This window comes from Lepidochelys olivacea (genome assembly GCF_965140295.1).
Source record: "Lepidochelys olivacea isolate rLepOli2 genome assembly, chromosome: 17".
NCBI classification, from domain to species: domain Eukaryota; kingdom Metazoa; phylum Chordata; order Testudines; family Cheloniidae; genus Lepidochelys; species Lepidochelys olivacea.
Genome location: NC_140427.1, coordinates 9262084 through 9281770, shown reverse-complemented (window position 1 = coordinate 9281770; position 19687 = coordinate 9262084). Strand labels below are relative to the sequence as shown.

Genomic DNA, 19687 nt, shown 5'->3' with positions numbered 1-19687 from the left:
TATTTTTAATTGCTGTGAATAACATAAAACTATTTAGAATATTTGTTTAAAAACTAGATAAGGCCATGTGAGCAATAAAATACTAAATCTGCACTATTGTATATACAGACGTTAAATAGTTTTAGGTGAACCATCTTTCAGACTTGATACCAATGAGAGCATCAGGTATGTATACAGAACCCATCACCCTATTATCACAGCACACTCCACATGGCTTGGGTTAAAAGCAGAAAACCACATACAAGGAGCAAATACCCCATAACCCAACTCCCTGAGAATCCCACAGTTTTAATAGTCATAGTCTAGGAAAATCTTGATACCTACACAACATGCTGGAGGTAGTGATGAACTAAACACCGGTGGGTAATGGAGCTGACAGTGGGGTGACAACAGAACTGCAGTGGCTAGGAAAACGTCTTAACGAAGAGTTGCATATGGCATAATATCACATAATTTAAGAATTAATCTGAAAAGTTTGCAGAGCCCACTGAAAGGATGAAAATGCACCCCACTTGGTAAAGTGGTGCTGAGAAGAGTTGACATCAGTGATGGAATAGTAAACATCGAAGGGATTGTAGCAGCTGAGCCTCCACGGTGATGAGTTTATCACTTCTCAATGTCGAATTCTTTAGAGATTCTCTGGTTGGCAGAGCATTGTCCTTGTTGTGCTGGGTGGTAGAGACTGCCTTGTCTTTGTCCTTGCTGGTGGGGTAGGTGGTGGAGGTGAGCTGGCTGTCGGCGGCAGTCTTGTCCCTGTCATTGCTGGTGGGGTGGGTGGTTGAGGTGAGCTGGCTGTCGGGGGGCGGTCTTGTCTTTGTTGGCAGGCTGGTTGTCTTATTGCCAGCCTTGCCCACGCTATCCAGACCAACAATCTTGTAATTGTTTACACTGCCAATTAAATGGAGCTCACATAGCATGAGAACAAGGACAGCCAGGTGTGATTTGAATGGCATCTTCCTTCTATTTTGGGGGTGGTGGTGTGGAAGCAATATCACAAGTTTAAAACTTTTTGTTTTTCTGGTAAACAGCAGAATGATTTAGCTCATTGCTCTCCTGGTACACTGTGCTCATATAGTAAAACTCAAGTGGTCATCTTCCAGTTCTGCTCTCTGTACATATAAACGTGGGAGGAAAAGCAAAACCACTGGCCTGTAAAGAGAATCCTATTTGCAACTGCTAGCAGAGTCCCTCCTTCCTACCTGAACACATTACATTGTATGGCCTTTTTTGAATCACATAAGGATTAAAAAAAATCACAATGGGAATATGATTCTTGTCAGGTCTGAATAAAGCAAAGGGAGCAATAAACTTGTTTGAACATACCAGCCATGATTCCTTAATCACATAAAGCAGACAGTGCAAAAATTTTAGCCTTTTGGAAAACTTGTCTCCCATTTACTCAGTTTATTACTTTTTGTACAATTTACTTCCTTTTGGGGCAATTTTTTTAAAGAAGTATTTTCTAAAAAGGCATGAGATCAATTAGTATAACATTGTCCAGTCAAAAAATGCAGAATAACATAAGCTTCACATGTACTTATTCAATAAGGACTATAATTATTTTACATTTTAACAAAAGGTTCTGAGATCAGCACAGAAAGTTCTCAATCTGTAAGCAAAATTTACATAAAACATAGGTACGACTAGCCAGCCTAAAGTATGTTTCCTTATAAAATATCAAGCCATCAGGCTTTGAGCTGTCTGTTTCCAAGCTCAAAATACTTAAGGTAAAGTTCACAAGCCAGGTAAAAATTAAGCAATTAATACCATTCTTTGAAGGCTGAGACAATTTTAGCAAATCATATAATTTCATACCTTTTTATTGTTTCAGATCCTCTTTAGGGAGAAATGAATTCAGTTGCTAGATATCCTTGGACTCTGAAAGTGCTGTCTCTAATTTTAAATTTCTTTCCTACTATTTAAGTATCACTTCATAATGATGTAATCAAAAAGCCAACAAATAGCTGGCTTGGTTTCCTTGTTTACCTAGGTCTGATTGGATTTCTGTTTCCCAAGGTAAATAACTTCTTTTAAAAATTCTAATTAGCATTGATTAAAGGCAGTAAAATAATTCCCTGAAAGCATTTTAACCCTTCAAAATTTCCAAGAATGTGCTTATGCCTTGATCAAATCAGCAACATTCAAGGAGTTCTCTGAAGCTTCAGAATATGGTGGACTATTATGTAGAAATATGGGATGCTCCTTGTTTATTTAGGTCAATCAAGAAGGCATAACCAGCCCAGAGTTTGGTATAGGAAAGGAATTTTAGAAAATCAAGCATGCAATTAAGGTACATTTTTGGTGGTATAGTGTCTCTTTACATATAGTGTGTTTAATGATGGTAAGGGATTAGATAAATTAATTTTTGAATGAGGCTCACATTATGTTGCAAATATACAACAAATCTGTTTCTTACTCTTAGCTGTGTCAGGAAAAAATTGGGGAAAACCTCTGTTCTCGGAGTTCCTGCTAAATTGCCAACAAATTTTACAGGCATGTAACTTTCTGGCAGAATAGGGAGAAATATGCTGATCTTATTTACATTGCTTTTCAGCCCAAAGGTGAATTTTTCTCCCAAGTTTGGATGTGTTTGGTCCATGACAAAGTGTTTTTCTCCTCAGTCATTGCTGGACTTTTATAAACTCGTAGTAATTTTTGTGTTCCATCTTGACAAGGGGTTAAGCCCATGACTTGATTAAGCACTAAATTCAACTGTTACACCTTTGCATATCCTTTGGGGGTCAATGAGCAGCATGGATACAAAAGATCAGAACTTGGCCTAAGTATATTGGACATGGCTGAAGAAATGTGATTTAGAAAGAATGAGGCCGAGTGTGTGAACATTCTGTAGAACAATCTAAATAAATATTTACCTACATACCTGCGGGATTATAATGGCTCTAGAAGAAATATGGGATCTGTCCACACTTGAATGCAAGGTTTCACTTTTTCATTCCTGTAAAACTGCATTAAAGTGTTGAAAAGCTAAAGTTCATATATTAGAAATATTAAAGATGAATATGTGCTACAGATAGGCAAGGGTGAGTGGAAGCCTTTTGCAGATGACAGCTTAATTTTTCTTAATTTCCTTTTTGCAGTGCTTGGATTGAGGAATTAATACAGACTGAGGGCATTTTTTTTCCTCATGAAAGTTAATGCTTGAGAGCACTGTCTAATGTCTGGTACTATACCGATTTTTTTGTTGTATAGTTGTACTAAAAAAACTTAATTGCTGATTGGTGACCTATCTAGTGTTATAGTCCTGGTTGTGACTTTTAGCTCCTTATCTAAGCCCTGTCTCGTGATATAAAGGCATTTATGTTAGGCCAAGTCCCCCCACCCCCATCCTCCCCCAACAAAGGCTATCAAACCTATTTGGAAGAGGCAGCCAAATTCTGTGGGTAATTAGGCGGTGGGGTTTACATTCAGAAGGGTATACTCCCCATGTTGCACTGCGGTATGCACATGAATGTCAAGAAGAGGTTTGCACAGAAGTTGAGGGGCGAACATGGGCTGTATGTAATAAATGGGTTGTTAATTTGTTCAGTGCCTTCTTGCATGAATCACTCACTGAGAAAATCTGCTCCCCCTTAGACTAACCCTTTCTGCCTTTTTTGGCTGTGGCTACACTACAGAGCTTTTAGCAACACAGCTAAAAGCCCTGTAGTGTAGTCACAGCCAAAAAAGGCTGGGGGCTACACTACAGAGGGATAGCTCTGGTGGGAGGGATAGCTCAGTGGTTTGAGTATTGGCCTGCTAAACCCAGGGTTGTGAGTTCAATCCTTGAGGGGGCCATTTAGGGATCTGGGGCAAAAATTGGGGATTGGTCCTGCTTTGAGCAGGGGGTTGGACTAGATGACCTCCTGAGGTCCCTTCCAACCCTGATAGTCTATGATTCTAGTCTATGAGCTGTGCTGAGCTTCCCCCCCCCCCCAAGCGGGAGCGGCTTTAAACTTTTGTTGTTCGGGGGGGGGGTGTTTTTAACACCCCTGAATACTGACTCTGAAGTGTTAACATTGTTCTTAAAAGCTGACACTCTAAATGGAATGACACTCTAAATGGATTAATTGGGGACGTGGGAGTTCATACCTATGAGTCAGACAGTCCCATGGACTCAGGCTGTGATTACTGCATTGATTATACTATGTTAGCCTTTGGAAGGTTATCTCTGCAGCTCTGAGGGCTAGAAGCTTTTGAAATTTAATCTTAGATTCCAGAAAATCTGAAATTGTGGTGCAGGCCAAACCCAGCTCGCAGTCCACGTGTTTAACTCTCCTGCACTATGGAGAGAGATTTTTGCAGAGGTGTTTATTCTTTTCGTTTTAAATGTCTTCGAGGCAATAATTATTTGTTATAAATTTTGGTAACATTTTCCAAAGCACTGTTTTCAAAAGTGATTTAGGAGCTTATATCCTGTTGTCCTTCCGTAGAATTTGGTCTCCTAAGTAACATTTAAAATTTTTAATCCTTTGTCTATTACAATTGCTGACTTTCAGCCATTTTTGTCTAAAGTGTCAGCCTGGCAATACTAGCTTGTATACAGTAACTCCTCATTTAACGTTGTAGTTATGTTCCTGAAAAATGCAACTTTAAGTGAAACTATGTTAAACGAATCCAATTTTCCCATAAGATTTAATGTAAATACGGCGGGTTAGGTTCCAAGGAAATTTTTGGGGGGCAGACAAAAGGCATTATATACTGTACTGTACTGGGGTTGGGAAGTGCCCCTGGCTTACCGCACACAGGCACAGCCCGCTGCATTTTAGGATGCTAGGAAGCACCTTCACAGCAACAGTGGCAGCTTACCCGGAGAAGAACAGGCACCGACTTTGCTGGGGGATGCTCCAGGCCTGCCTCTGCCCATGTCCACTCCATTCCAGGCCCACCTCTTCCCACCCTCACTCCACCTCCTCTCCGGAGCACGCTGCATCCCCACTCCTGCCCTTCCTTCCCAGAAAGTCCTGAGCGCTGCCAAACAGTTGTTTGGCGGCAGAGGAAGTGCTGGGAGGGAGTGGGAGGAGGCGGAGAAGAGGAACTTGTGCAATGCTCCCTTGTAAAGTCGCTGCTCTTCCACAAAATCTTACATGCAGTGTACAGAGCAGGCAGCCAAACAACATTATAAGGGAGCATTGCACAACTTTAAATGAGCATGTTCCCTAATTGAGCAGTGATGTAACTTTGAAACAACGTTAAGCAGGAGGACGTTAAGTGAGGAGTTACTGTAGTTGCAAGCTGTAACTGCTGAGTAACAATGAAAAGAGTTGCTGCTAAAGATGAGCCATTAATATGCACAAAGTGACATAGTGTTTAAGTACTGAAATGAAATTAAGTTAAAAAAATCCAAAATTGTTAGCATATGCATGGAATAAACTAATATTAAAACCTTTTATGCACACGGGGATGATGGTGTATTGTGTTTTTATAAGTATTTTGAAAAAATTTACACCTGATGAAGAACATTTTCTTGAGGGTGATTTGGGTGGAATGATTTTACCATTTTAAAAAAGCAAAAACTGATTCCATTGTGTCCGCACCCAGAAGAGTCAAATTGAAACATTGCTTTTGTGAGGGCTTTGTGATGTGTGTGTGTGCAACCATGGCAACAAATGCTTAAAAAAAAGCGTGAAAATGTATTTGTAATCAAGGAATGGAATTAAAGCAAATATAGTACTGAACAAAATCTGAAGCTAGTGTATGTGTCTGGTAATCCTGTGTTTTTGCATTCATGTTAATTGATGTTATTTTCTTCACATTTATCTTGAATGCAAATGACTTGCTGTTAGAGCAGTGAGTAAGTAGGCAAATGAGTTATCCATTATGAGTTCTAGTTGCTCAGCAACAGTACAGGCAGAGCCTTATGATTTCAGCCTGCTTTACTGCAAGCCACCTATTGACCAGAGGACCTCTTAACTTATCCCTAGTGTAGGTCAGTTTAAGACAGAGGGCTGGTCCTAAGATTTGGGGAGGGTGTTTTTTTTGTTGTTTTTTGTTTGTTTTTTTTTGTGGTAATGTGAAGGGAACTGCATACTGTTCCCTTTCCACCTATGAGATGATTCTCTACTGCCCCATATTCTTGACTGCTTCAGATGACCTCTTCGCTGTGACTACTTGCTAGTATTGTTGCCACCCACTCCTCACCTGCCTCAGCCCCTGTCCCTCTGCATTAAGAGGAAACCACAAAATGCCAGAAGAAAACACAGGAGGCCAATTTCCATCTCCAGCCTTATGTCAGATATGGTAACCAGGTAGCGGCTTGTATGCAGTAATTACCTGCCCTAACCAAGTTTTTGGTTGTTTTGGACCTGCTGGACAAGAGGATTTTTCCTAGACTGCATTTAGCATTTACTGAACATGAACTAAGTGTTCATTGCACACACACTCAGAGCATTTCAGAGTTGCTTCCATGATTCATTCTGTCACACCCAACAGAACTTGACATGATTAAATGAATTGTGCAGCAAGAGCGAGTTTAGTGTCCATGTAGTGTAGGAGAATGCTGCTCATTGCACCTGAGGTGTGTCCAGTCATTTCGTCTTGTTCTGTGACCTCGGTCATATCTCACAAGTTAAGCAGGTTTTGCCAATTTTTTGTGAAGGGGAGATTTCCAAGAAATATCTGATTCGGGAAGTGGTGGATGGTTGGTGTCATTTCCCTTTCTTCCCCTCCCCCCCTCCCCCCGCCCTCCCCAATTGGTACTAAGCTAATGCATCAGCATGCTTGGGGTCGCTGTGCTGCTGGCAGAGCCATCTATTAAATGTCCTGGCCAGTGGCATGGAATACACCTGATGATGTGCGAGTAGACTTGAGATAAAATTTTGGTCAAAGCCTGTTGACACCAGTGGATTCATCTGTTACATCAGACTCAATGGCAGACAGGAAGGGTTGGCTTTGCATATCATCAGGCGCTTCTGTTGGCCCTGACTTTATACAGTCATTGAAGTTACCTGGTAAGTTCTTAAGGGCTAGGATTGTTCACATTTTAACTTGAGTAATTACATTCTGTTTACCTAAATTTTCCATACAGTCTTCCTGATCTTTTGTAAGTTTTCTTCTCTTGTTCCAACTGTTACGTACTCTTAGATGCTAAACAGCTGCCTCGTTGCTTAGTTTCACCCAAGAAGTAGCTGCTTTTCTGTAGTGGGTGGGCATATCTATTTTAGCTATCTGCAAATTTCTCTGGGCTTTGAGATTAATGGCACAATCTAATTGTAAATTAGCTTGATGACTGAAAGGGGGACACACAAAAAGTGTCAAGGTAACATTTTAGGTTTGCTCTCATTTGGTCACTGCCCCAATTTTCCTCCTTAACACCAGAAGTTTTCATTTTGAACTGGGTACCACATTCAGAAAGGGATGACCTATTTGCATAGGAAAGCCAAGACTATTGAGAGATGTGATGGTATGGTCTTAACCTATCCTTAAGGATATAGCAATGAGGCATTTGGACTATGTAATATGGATATGTAATGGTTATGGTGAATATTTATTTTGTCAAAGGAGCACTACCAATAACTCAATTGACTGCAGTTTTAAAAACTGTGCAATTGGATGTCCGTGAAATAACCAAGTTTTTTAGTCTCATCATTCAACATATACTTTGCAGTTAGATGTTAAAATATGAGCAGTTTGCTTGCTCATCCCTTTCTGACTGTTTTTTGATCACAGAAATATTGTTCACGTAGAGAAGTCTTGTGAATTATGATTCCAATGGCCATGGAATTAGATTTAGAATTTACCTTTAGGGGCAGCTCCAAGGCAGAGATGGTTATTCATGAAAATTTTGCAGCCCTCTATCTGTTGCTTTAGCAACTGGCCTGGAGCATGCACATTCACAGCAGATAGAATAATACTTCCTGCCAGCCTCTTCCTCTTGTACAAAGAAAACAGAGGCAGTTCTGTTTTCAGTGTGCGTGCCCCACCTCGATGCTGTGCTTCAATTTTGATGTGGAGTTCCCCTGACCAGCTTCTCTGACAAAGGCACTACAGACCAGTGGCTTCCAATAGTATCCTCAATTCAAGGAACTGGAATATGCCTCCCGCAGCACGTCTGAAAGCTCCTTCCAGCTACTCCCTATTCCCAAGTGCCTGGGTTTCAATTCCCACTTCGTTCCCACAGTGTCCCTCTCCATTGACTCCTTCCACTTCTTAGATAGCTAAAAGGAGGGTTGTAAATGTTCTATATCCCTCGCCTGACAGCCAAAGGGAGTATAGCGTGCTGAACTTAAATTTTAGTGGGGTCCCCTGGCTTCTGCTGCACCCTCATGCTGGATCCTGTGGCATGCTGGAAATTAAGCAACTTGCTGAAATGCTTGGGAAAACATTAACAAAGGCTTGTAATAATGAAATATTAAGTGAGTGATAGTTATAAATAAAGCTAAAATTTTGTCATGGATATTTTTAGTAAAAGTCACGACAGGTCCGGGGCAATAAAGAAAAATTCACGGAAGCCCATGACCTGTCCCTGACGTTTACTAATAATATCCATGACAAAATGAGGAGCTTAGCTGCAGGGTCCCCACGTCGTCTGCAATGGCTGGGCAGCTGTGGGACCACTAGGCTCTGCTCCTGCCCCCCCATCCTCTTGTGGCGGCTCAGAGCTCTGGGGGAAGGGGGCGGCCGGGTGCTGCGGGGTACCCCACTTGGCGGTGAGGGCGCTCTGCAGGTGGCGGCGGGACACTGCAGATCCCAGCCTCTGGGGCTGAATTCACGAAGGTTGCTGGAAGTCACGGATTCCATGACCTCCATGAAAAAATCATAGCCTTAGTTATAAATTCAGTAAAACTTTTTCCAGTAGTTTTTCTCTGTATTTCACATTGCTGCAGAACTTCAGTAGCATATATCAAGTACCTTCGCTGCACAATTTAGTGCTACTCTGCAGCAAAGTACATGGAACCATGCACGTAAGTATAGCTCAGCTCAGTAGTGTGCAGAATATAATGCTCATGCTAAATTATGAGCTCACTCTCTTGAGACAAGGAAGTGGGCACATAAAACAAAATTGATTAGAGCGTTCCTCTCAAATTTCGTGCCTTCTAGGCCTTGATGGCTCTCAAAACACAAGGGTTTGTCTCAATGACAAATAAGTACATTCTACTATTTAATTAGTTGATCATCATATAATTACTGTAATTGACATATGCTGTGTAATCTTGCATAGGTAAATTTGCTTGCAGTTCATTTTGCAGATCAAAATTAGTATGAAGGTACATCATGACCCAGTCATGCAATGACTTTCCTTTTAAATTTAATGGAGTAAGTTGCTTTAGTTGGTTAGAGACATGCTTGAAATAAATTTAAAAGAATTACATTTCCCAATCACTTTTTTATTTACAGTACTTGTTATCCAAGAATTTCATAGTAGGTGTATATTATCCCCTTTTTACAATCTGGGGAACTTTAGAGACAGAGATGTGAAGCGACTTGCCCAAGGTTTGTCAGTGGAAGAGCCAGGAAGAGAAACCATTCCTTTGACGCTCATTTCTCCTTTCAAAAAACTAGACCATGCTGCCTTCCTTGGTTTTTTCCAATCCAGTAGATACCAAAATAATTTATTTTTAATTCCTGACTTTAAAACTGTGACTCTTCATTCATATTAAAACATCTTTCATACTTATGAAGTAAACATAGACATATACATGGCAGCCATATTTCCACAAATAATAACTTTTGGTAAGTGAAACAGATTTTGTTTACTTTATTCCCCCTCACCCTCTTTTGCCATTCATTTTAACTTACAAAGGATCAGCACAGCTGTATGACAAGAATTGCTGATTGGCAAATCAAGCAAGAAAAAGCAGATATGTTACAGGCCTTTTATTTTTTCCAGATGTTTAATGACAAAAATATACATAAAACCAGTACATAAAACGCCGATGTTTTATTTTTGTGCAAGAAAAATTAAAAATGTAAATACAAAATAAGCACATTTCATAAAAACAAAGCATTTGATAGGTTAGTTTTACTCAATACGAATTAACATAAGTAGCAGCTTAGTATCAAGACATTAATTGTGCACTTTTTTCTTTTAAAATGGTTACTTTCTTTAGAGCAGAGTCAAAATTTCAAAACTGACTTGCTTGTATTTGATTCACTCTTAGACTTGAGTGGTTTTGCTCCAACTATTTATTGCTGGAGTAAATGTGTTAATTTTCAGAAGAAAATGCAAGCCCTTAGCCAATCAGAATTGCCACTGCATTAAGCATTACAACGTAGAATGAATACACCTCACAAATGCTCGCTTTGGAGGGCGCATGAGTGTTAAAAATATTTGTGGTGGACTCCTCTTTCCTTAAGGTAACGGTTGTGCTTTGTTGAGGCATTTTAGAGTAGTTTGTTAGCATTTTGCTGGTAATACTTAGGGTCATGGGAGTAGTGGATGATCCTGTTGAACTTATCATGCTTGAGTTCACATCAGTTGAATTTTTAATGTAGATAGTGTGTGTGGCTGCTGCTTCATGCGAACTAATTTTTCGAGGAGTCGGATCTTCTGGATAGAGGAGTAATGGTCTATCTGTGCTTGTAAATAATACAGTTTGGCTTAAGTTAGCATTTAATGTAACTTCATTTGCTCGGAATTGTTCACGTATTTTTGTCACTTGGATTGGGTCATTTGCCATTGGAGAGCCATTCGTGTCTGCTGCCTTTGTTCCTTTACCTATGAAGTTAGTGTCTGTAACTGTGGGAGCGGTCAAAAGTGGTGTGGCATTAATCCAAGACACAGTTTGATTGGGGCACGGAGCCCCTATCACAATGGCTGCTGTTTCCTTTACCCACTTTAGCAAGTAAGGGATATTTTGCTTATCGTTGCATGACCATGGGTTGTTATAAAGTGTTATGACTTGTAGTTGAAAGAGCCGGTCAAAAGCTTTGTCAGGAATATATGTGAACTTGTTGTTGTGCAGATAAATGTTTGTAAGGTGTAGCAGCCTCACCAGTGTTCCTGGAAGTATTTGTGTTAAGAAGTTGTTTGATAGATCCACCGTCTCTATGTTGTAGGGCATATTGGTTGGAACTGTCCAAAGTTTGTTGCTACTGAGATTGAGAAATCTGAGACTACTCAATGTATTGTTGATAAGTACCGCTCTTTCTACCATATTCCTGGAAACGTCAAGCACTTTAAGATTCCACTGGTAAGCTGTATCAAGTTTCTGAAGAACTTTAATATCGTTACCCATGGCGTATATTTCCCATAGAGACTTGGGCAGATGAGCAGGAATGTTCTTGAGCCAATTATTTGAAATATCAAGGGTCCTCAAATTGGTGAACCGGGTCAGCTGATGGTCAAGATTAACAAAGTGGTTAAAAGACAGATTTAAATATGTAATGTTGTCTTGAAATTCATGTGGCAGCGTAGTCAAGTTTCTGCCAGAACAGTCCACATTTCTGTTGTTTCCTGAGCACGTACACTTAGAAGGGCAAATGCACAGAACAGTGGGAATAAAAATCAGAAGGACCAGTAGACAAGGATGTGTTTTCAATATCTGGTATTCCATTTTGCCTGAAATTAAATATACCAAAGTGACACCCTTATAATAAAGATAATATACTTAATGCATTTGTAAGGATCATCTTTGCACTGATGACTTGCTGGAGAAATTGCGTTTAAAAAAAACTACTACTAAAAATACCCTTTGTGGTACAGTCCTTTTTATAATTGTTTACAAAGCATCCCTCCATTTACAGGCATGTGTCTAGCAGAATGAGACTCATTTTTTCATCTCCCTTTCCCCCTTGAACTCAATTGAGGGCTTTCTTCCTAAAATGCAAGTCTATTCCAAATGTTATACGATGTCTGCTTTGTTTTTTAGTGATTTCAAGCCTATGTTATCTTAGGAATAATGTGCTCTTTTACACAGATGGATGAAAAAATGGCTGTCAAATGGATCTGCCTTAAAAACCTCTGCAGTAATATAGCAATCCCACACACACATGCACGTTGTGTTTTGTTTTAATAAGATTTGTTGAAGTGCCTCTAGATAATTTGTTACAAACTCATTTGAAACCTGAATTCCGGATTCCACATCTCTATTCCAAAATAGACATTAGTAATGTTCTTCCTTTATACAACTTTACTCCCATTCTCTAAAGCTAGCCAACATGTATATTTGAAACCTGAATTAATGTTGGAATGAAATCTCTAACTGTCACTGCAGCAAATTTCTGGTGCATGCAATTGTTAGACCGGTATTTTCAGTCTTATTTCCGAATCTTTAATTTTGCAGTAGGTTTTTGCAATTAAAAACAAACCAAAAAACCCCACACTTACCACAGTTCTTTCTGGAGTATCAGTGCATCATTTGTCTGAAAGATTTATGCTTAAAGGTCGCCTTGTTCTAGAGAATAGCTACAGTTCCTCTCTGTGGATTGTGCTTTCCTCTTCAGCTGCATCATATTGCTGTTAGCAGGGGCTCTGCAACCACCTGATCAGCACTACATCGGAGGACTGCAGAGCTGCTGGTGGTGCTGACTCAAATTTATTGCAAGGGGTGCATGCTCCACAAAATAGGTTTTTAATTGAGTTACTAAACTTCTCTATATGCATATTTTTCAAGATGTGGCTCCATCAAAATAAAACCTGTAAGTCTGACTACACAAAAAACATCCAGTAGAATTTCTGTAGCTCAGTTTTGCTTAATTGCTAATTCCCCCTAAAAGCCTATTTACAACTGCTGTTCATATCTGCTGTGTTCTTGGCACCTTCATTTTAATCTACACTTCTGTAATAATGACTTTACAGTTTAACTCTAGCTTCCTCTGCTTCAGTCTTCTTAAACTACACAGCCAAAGTCTTTCATAATACTTTAAAATTGGGAATATATATAAAAATTAATTTTCCACTTGTAAGATGAGATTGTCAGTGTATCCTGTCAGCTACAGAATAGTACTGTTCGGGATTTATACAAATATCCTCAGTGAGACTTTATTTAAATTTCCCTCAAACAATCAATGTATAGCTTTGTGCTATTAGTTTTTAATTTGATTATAGAATACATGCCTTTTAAAATCCGTAATTTTTATAAAGCTTTTCCTTCTGACACATTGTTTCTGGCATCTTATGTAGCTATTTTTATCTTAGTTTTTCCTCTGTCAGTGAACAAAATGTAGATGTAGAACTTAATGTTTTTTATTGTCAACGAAAATTTTAAAAAATGTGCTGCAGTCTTTTATCTATTTTTGTATTACGTGCTAACGATGCGCTCTGTGCGGCACATACAGATGCACACTCCTTGCTCCAAAGAGCCTGCAATCTTAGAATTATAAACTGTTCCCTTCTTTGCCGAAATGTTCTGGGCAGCTGGCTTCAGCATCTGGCAGCTTATCCCTATGAAACGAAATATTCAGTGTGCTAAATTCTTTTATGGATCATTTGTCCTCATCAAAATAGTTAATGAAGATCCAAATACAGGGCCATGTTCTGCTACCCCATTATTGATAAAAGGGCTGCTCAGGTGAAACTTAAGGCAGAATTGGCCAGCAGAATCTTTATTGCTCATGTTGATCCGTGAGCCAGAAAGAATACAGTTGAATTGAATTTCAGCTTGACTTTTCAGAGCTGGCAGTTAGAAAAACATCTTTAGTTTTAAACTGAGTGAATTACATATTTACGTCGTTATGGGACAATAAACTTTGAATCCCAAGGCACCATATTTTACAGGAACCCCCTTTTCAGAGTAGAGCTACTTTTGAAAGAATGGACTCCCTTCTCTGACTACTTTTTCCAAACTAAAGTAGCTTTTATTTAAATGTTGTATAATTTCTTCATAGAATCTTTGAAGAATCCACTTTATGGAAAATCTGGCTTCATAATACAGACTGCTTCTATTTTGAGTCTCTTTTTGATTGATCTTAAATATGGACTTTTCATGCTAATCCAATATTCAGGAGTCCTATTAGAATTTGTTTCTTGGTTCAAATTCTTGACATTTGCAATCATTTTAAAGATGCAGTTCTCCAGATCTGCTTACATATAAATAAGTTATATTCTGTCACATATGGTTTTGCTATATAGCACACAGAAGATTCTCTGTGGAATTTTATAACGGATCTTGCCCAAAAGTCTCATCTTTGCAGAAACCATTATTTCACTTGAAGGTTACGGCATTGTAAATGTATTTGTCAATCAATATTCTTTGTCCAAACATATAGTATATGAGAGTTAACTCTGAGGCTCATGGCGTGTTGTATTAATTTAACTCTTGTGAAAGTGTCAAATTATGTCCTTTTTCGTTAAGACTTGCATGTTACAGCTAAAAAATTTGTATTGTGCTCAGAGCTTTTCACTAAGTTGTTTTGCGAACTCTGGGCCTAATTCTGCAATCTTTACATGTAAAATTCCATTTGACTCCAGAGAAAATCATAGGATTTGGTTCTCTTTAATATTATTACACTTTTACCCTATTCCTTTGAGAACTTCTGCTCAGTGACTTTTGCGGCTCTCAGTTTAAAATCCATCTGAAGTCTAATTCTTTCCGTTTCTTTTTATGTACCAGTAATAGACTTAATCATAGACTTCCTCATTCTCCTCTTCACCTCTTTTTGTACCACATGGCTCATAATTATTCCTGATGCACTTTATCTTCCTGTTACACATGCTAACATATAACCACATTACCAGGCCTTTGTACTCCTCTGAAAGGAGTGGATGGAGGAATAGACCTTCATTGTATGTCTTGATCTTTAAAAGTTGAATCGAGCGTAAATCAATTTTCTCTGAACGAACATTTATAAAATGTCTTAATAACCATAAATGCTGCAGTAGGCGCATGCCCCAGTGACAAGTATTTAGGATTGGCTGAACTTTTTTTTAGGAAACCTACAATCAGCTAACTCTCTGCTAAGCTACAAATATAAAGCTGCTTCCTTTTTCTGAACACAATCTTTAGTCAAAGTTAACATTTCTTACTGTTCTAGCAAAAAATTAAGAGTCCATACATGAGAGGTTTTTCTTTCAAGTGGGTGAGAGAGAGAAGACCACTAGATTTCTTTTGAATTAGTCCAGCGTGGTGGATCCAAGTTTAGCATTGATAGAATAACATGCAGGTTAGGGTGCTTGCTTGGGTTTTGAGCGAATCATAGAATATCAGGGTTGGAATGGACCTCAGGAGGTCATCTAGTCCAACCCCCTGCTCAAAGCAGGACCAATTCCCTCTCCCCGGTCCCTAAATGGCCCCCTCAAGGATTGAACTCACAACCCTTTGTTTAGCAGGCCAATGCTCAAACCACTGAACTATTCCTTCCCCCCCAATAGGGTCTCAGTCTTTTTACTTTAAATACCTTTCCCAGTGTTAACTCTCTTACAGATGGCAATGTTTGTAATGGACCTCAAGGCTGCAAAAAACCCTGATATTATAAAAAGACTGAAGAGATGCTGGCAACTAAACACCTATTGGAAATAAGTTCAGTTTTCAAATCATTGGTCAGTTTAAAAAAAAAAAAGAGAGAAAACATTAAAAGGGTTCCTCTCCCTTTTGGATGGATGTTCTGAGGGCTAGTTGTTGAAGTGCTTTGAGATGCTTCAGTTATATGCTATAGAAGTGCCAAGTAGTATACAGTAAATAGACCTAAATTTTATATGGAAAACATATAAGTTTGTAAGTGTATCAAGGCACTGGACTTTTGCTTTTAATCAGTGGTTTTGTGTTTAATCAAGTGAAAATTTAGTGAATTTTAATTTCAGTACAAGTCACCGAGATGCCTTTGTATTCAAACATTTTATTAAAATTAAGTAAATGTGAAGTATGCTGCTAAAGTGACTGTTAATTCAAGTTATACAGCCTGGAAAAACAAACATAAAAGTTAGAAGCGGTCTTTCTATAAAGCTGGACTCATTGCATTTTGAAAACTATATATATGGAAACCTTTGTTTCTGTAGATTTTAAAATCTGTAAATACTAGACCTCCATTTACGTACTTAGTCCCATTTTTTTCTTTAGCTACCATCCATACTCTGTATTGAAGTCATTAGTTTCAAGCAGATCAGTAGGTGGTTCCCATTTGTGAAAAGCTAATGTTTAATAAAAGCTGTAACTTCATATAGTTCTTGTTTATCTCAACTTCTCATGTAATCATTTGCTTCAAAACACTTTTAAGAACAGTGTGAAGTATGTTGCAAAGCAGGCTCCTTCAATTTATCCAGGGTCTGGCCGTGCTGACAGCAGTGGTTAATTTACATCTTGATGGGTTAAGTCAGGAGGAGGGGGAAACTCGCTCTGTGCTTCTGATTGAAATTCAAGAGATTTGCTGATTTCGGGACAGTGGTTCTCCTGGACTTCGTTAAGCAAGTCAGGTGGAGGTGGCAGATCAAGTGACTCGGGTGGGGCAAGGATTGGGTTGAGCGGAGGGTCGCATACGTCACTCAGTCCATCTGAAACAGGAGGTGGGGGCACATTGATAATATTTGAAGAGGAAACCGAAATGTTGGCGGCTAATGGGCCTGAGCCTCCCTTTAGTGTAGGGGTAGATTGATTGCTCTTCTCCTTTGTGTTACAGCTGGGTGGCTTCTCATGTGTTTCTTTTGATTCAGAGCTTTTAGAATTATCCAGGGATCCATTTTTGTTAAATTTCCATGGCAAGATAGAGAGAACTGATGTACGTTTTGTGGCCAGCTCCGTTTCTTTAATACTCTCCACAAAGATATCAGGTATGTCTCCATCTGCAAATGGAGAGCGACCTGCCCAGTTTGGATCAGCCTGAGCTGGCTTTTTTGAGCATTTCCACAGTAGAATTATAATAATAACTATCATCATACCAGACAAAATTATGCCAATTAACAGTGCAGCTATCCAGCTCCCATCACTGGATTCACTTTCTTCTGTTGCAGTGGTATGAGGTGTCATGATAGCTGCTGATGGCTTTTCAATTTGGTGTAAGACAGCAAGTTCATTTGATTGGTATAGGAACTTGGGAGCTGTATTTCCTTTATTTTTTTTTTCAAGACTGATAGATGTATTTCTTGATTGTGTCAGAAAAACAGTTGACAATAGGTTTGTTGGAGGCCTCTGTGTATCTGTAGAAAGTGATCTCCGCAATTGTCCACAGAAGAAAATTAGGATTATATGGTTCGTGTCCCTTTCTCTTTTGCTGACAACACACAGTGTGTGGTTGTCTTCTACAGTAAAAAGAGAATAAAATACAGTTAGCTTTAACTTCAGAGCTGTACTATAGATTTGTTTTATAATTAAAATCTTGTTTATTTTCATTAATTTGCTTTTGACTACCAACAGTAAGTTTGATGTAAAGCTATGTAAATGGTAGACCTACTATTCTTTTAAAACACCATGTCTGCTTCCGTTGAAATGAATGTCAGGTTTTGACTGACTTGAGTAAGAGCAGGGGCACTTCTAACATCATTGATCCTAAATTTCCTCTTGTGTGGTTTTGTTTAAAAAGAGATCAGCCACAATGTCCTTTCCAAGTTGCCAAAAAAGGACATAGGAGAGAAGACTGTAAAAAAAGGTCAAAATAGTGATCTGCATGGATTGTCAGATTTCCTTGAAAAGTTCAGATCCTCACTTGTAAACAGGAAATTAAATGCAAATTAAACTGCTCATTACAACAGGTGATTTTGCATTGTTTAACATTTGTTAGTTACAAGCAGCGTCCCTAAATGTAATGTACTTTCTTTTCAATACTTTTAACCTTTATCTTGCATTCTCAGTTCTCTTTATAAATTAATACTTGGAGCATATCCTTTTTAAATCATGTTTTTCTGCTACAGTTACTGGAATGGAACTAGAATTTCAACAGTAGATCATTGTTATAAATGGACTCCTGAATATATAATGGTTTTTGGAGTGAGAGGATCTCCGTATTTTCCCCTTCCGTATTTACATGTTAATGTAAATTCACTTGCAGTAATGGAGTGGAGTTTTTTGCTATTACTGTTTAAAGTTCAAGTATTAGAGCATCAGTCTAAATGATGAGATTAATAAAGCACATATTTGGTATACCTGCTTCTTTTGATGTGCCTTCCATATTTAAATTGCACATAGAGATACATTTATTGGTAAATTAACATTGAGAACTCAGTTCATGGTGCATATTATTAATAAAAGCACAGATGTTTTCATGTACATGTTATGAGAGTGTTTACCAGAGTGTAAACACATCTAGGCAGTAAGTTAAAACTTCTGGGAACATGTCAGGTTTCTGTATTCATGTTTAGACTTGCAACAGGTAAAAATATTTCACTCATTTGTGCTTACTCTGCTCTCCTTCTCTACATGTGAACTTCATCAGAGCTCAGTAAGGTACTGATAAAAATTTTTACGGCTATTAACATAATTCACAGGGGAAATTCCAGGTAATCTAAAAATGTTAACTGTTGATTAGAGTTTGAACTTGGTTTTGAGAATTATTGGTTCTAATAGCAATTTGAATAGTAGGGAGAAGTCTTCAGAACACTAACACACGGAGGAAGACCATTTTCTAAAACAGAATACCGTACACAAGTCATAAATTAATTACAAAATATTCTACAGCATCAAGTTGCAAAATACAAGTTGTTTAATGTCACATCAACAACTAGTTAGCCAAGCAGTTAAATCTTAGCATATGAAAACCGTTCCTTACCTGTACAATAATGTCTCCTGTACTAAACAGTCTTCGCATACTAAGTTAACGTTTTGCTGTTTCAAAACTAAAGCAGTCAGAATGGGTGTTGCACATTAAAGAGCTCTAAAAGGGTCCACTGTTCTCACACTGAAATTTTTTTGCATAGAAAGAGGAAGTTTATCAACACTTGCTGCAGGAAGTGTCAAGATTAGGGAGATGACTAAGAATTAATGTTCAAAAGTTGCCTACTTGAAGACCAAATTTGGGATATGTTGTTGTGTTTAAAAAAAAAAAAGTGTAAATAGTCATGTTTGCAATTTTTGCATAAGATATTTGTAGTAGTATTAATGTTTATATGCCTGTGTCTATAGAGAAAACATGAGCAATGATAATTTTATATATTAAGTAGAAGTGGATTGAGCTGAACACAATCTTCTTCCTACTCTCTGTGCTTATCTGGTGAAGTGCAACAATTATTACTGTTCAAAGAGGCTCAAAGGAAGATGATTTAGATCAGAAGTTCTCAAATGGTGGTTTGTGGAGAGCTGGCTGATCACATGGTGCTGGTTCCCTTCCGTATTTTCATTTCCTAAATTGCATTAAAAGACAGCTAAAAACTTCCGTAATATTACTGTTCCAAATAGTCCACTTTTGTAGTTGCCACACTGTGTGTGGCTGTAAATGGGAGGGGTTGTGCACTGTGAAATCTGCAGGGCTCCTTTTGATCAATGTCAGGTGCTTGAATCCTGCAAAAAATGCAGGATAGTAGCTACTATATCCTTGTAGATTAACAGAGGTAGGAGTGCCTCTCAGAAATAGAGGGGATTAGGAGCAAATGTGCAGAGGAGTACTGTATTTGGGTGTACAATAGTCAAATAATAGAAATAAGTTTTGACTACGTGCATTTTATATATTATGTGCAGAGCAGGGAGGGAACTGCTATTTAAATATTGTTTCATAGCAATTTAGACATCTGACTCGAGGGGCTTTTTGAAAAAGGAATGTGCAGTGTATGACACTTACATGCATATGAAGGAACAGTACAGTAAAATCACTTTTTAAATGAGACTCTCACAGTAAACAGTGTTCTGCTATAGCTGGAGCTGAACACTTTTGGTGGCTTCTCTCTTCACGT

General features: G+C 38.5%; 2 protein-coding genes across 4 annotated transcripts in view; one reads left to right on the top strand and one right to left on the bottom strand.

The window, feature by feature from the left end:
- NF1 (neurofibromin 1) overlaps nt 1-19687 on the top strand; it is a 168252-nt gene that overhangs the window by 96579 nt on the left and 51986 nt on the right. The window lies entirely within an intron of this gene.
- Nucleotides 10002-12484, bottom strand: OMG (oligodendrocyte myelin glycoprotein). The gene is made up of 2 exons (XM_084651176.1): nt 12266-12484; nt 10002-11497 (listed from the first exon to the last, which is right to left on the bottom strand). Exon 2 carries the CDS (start codon nt 11490-11492, stop codon nt 10170-10172), a length of 1323 nt encoding a protein of 440 aa, XP_084507302.1. The 5' UTR covers nt 11493-11497; nt 12266-12484; the 3' UTR covers nt 10002-10169.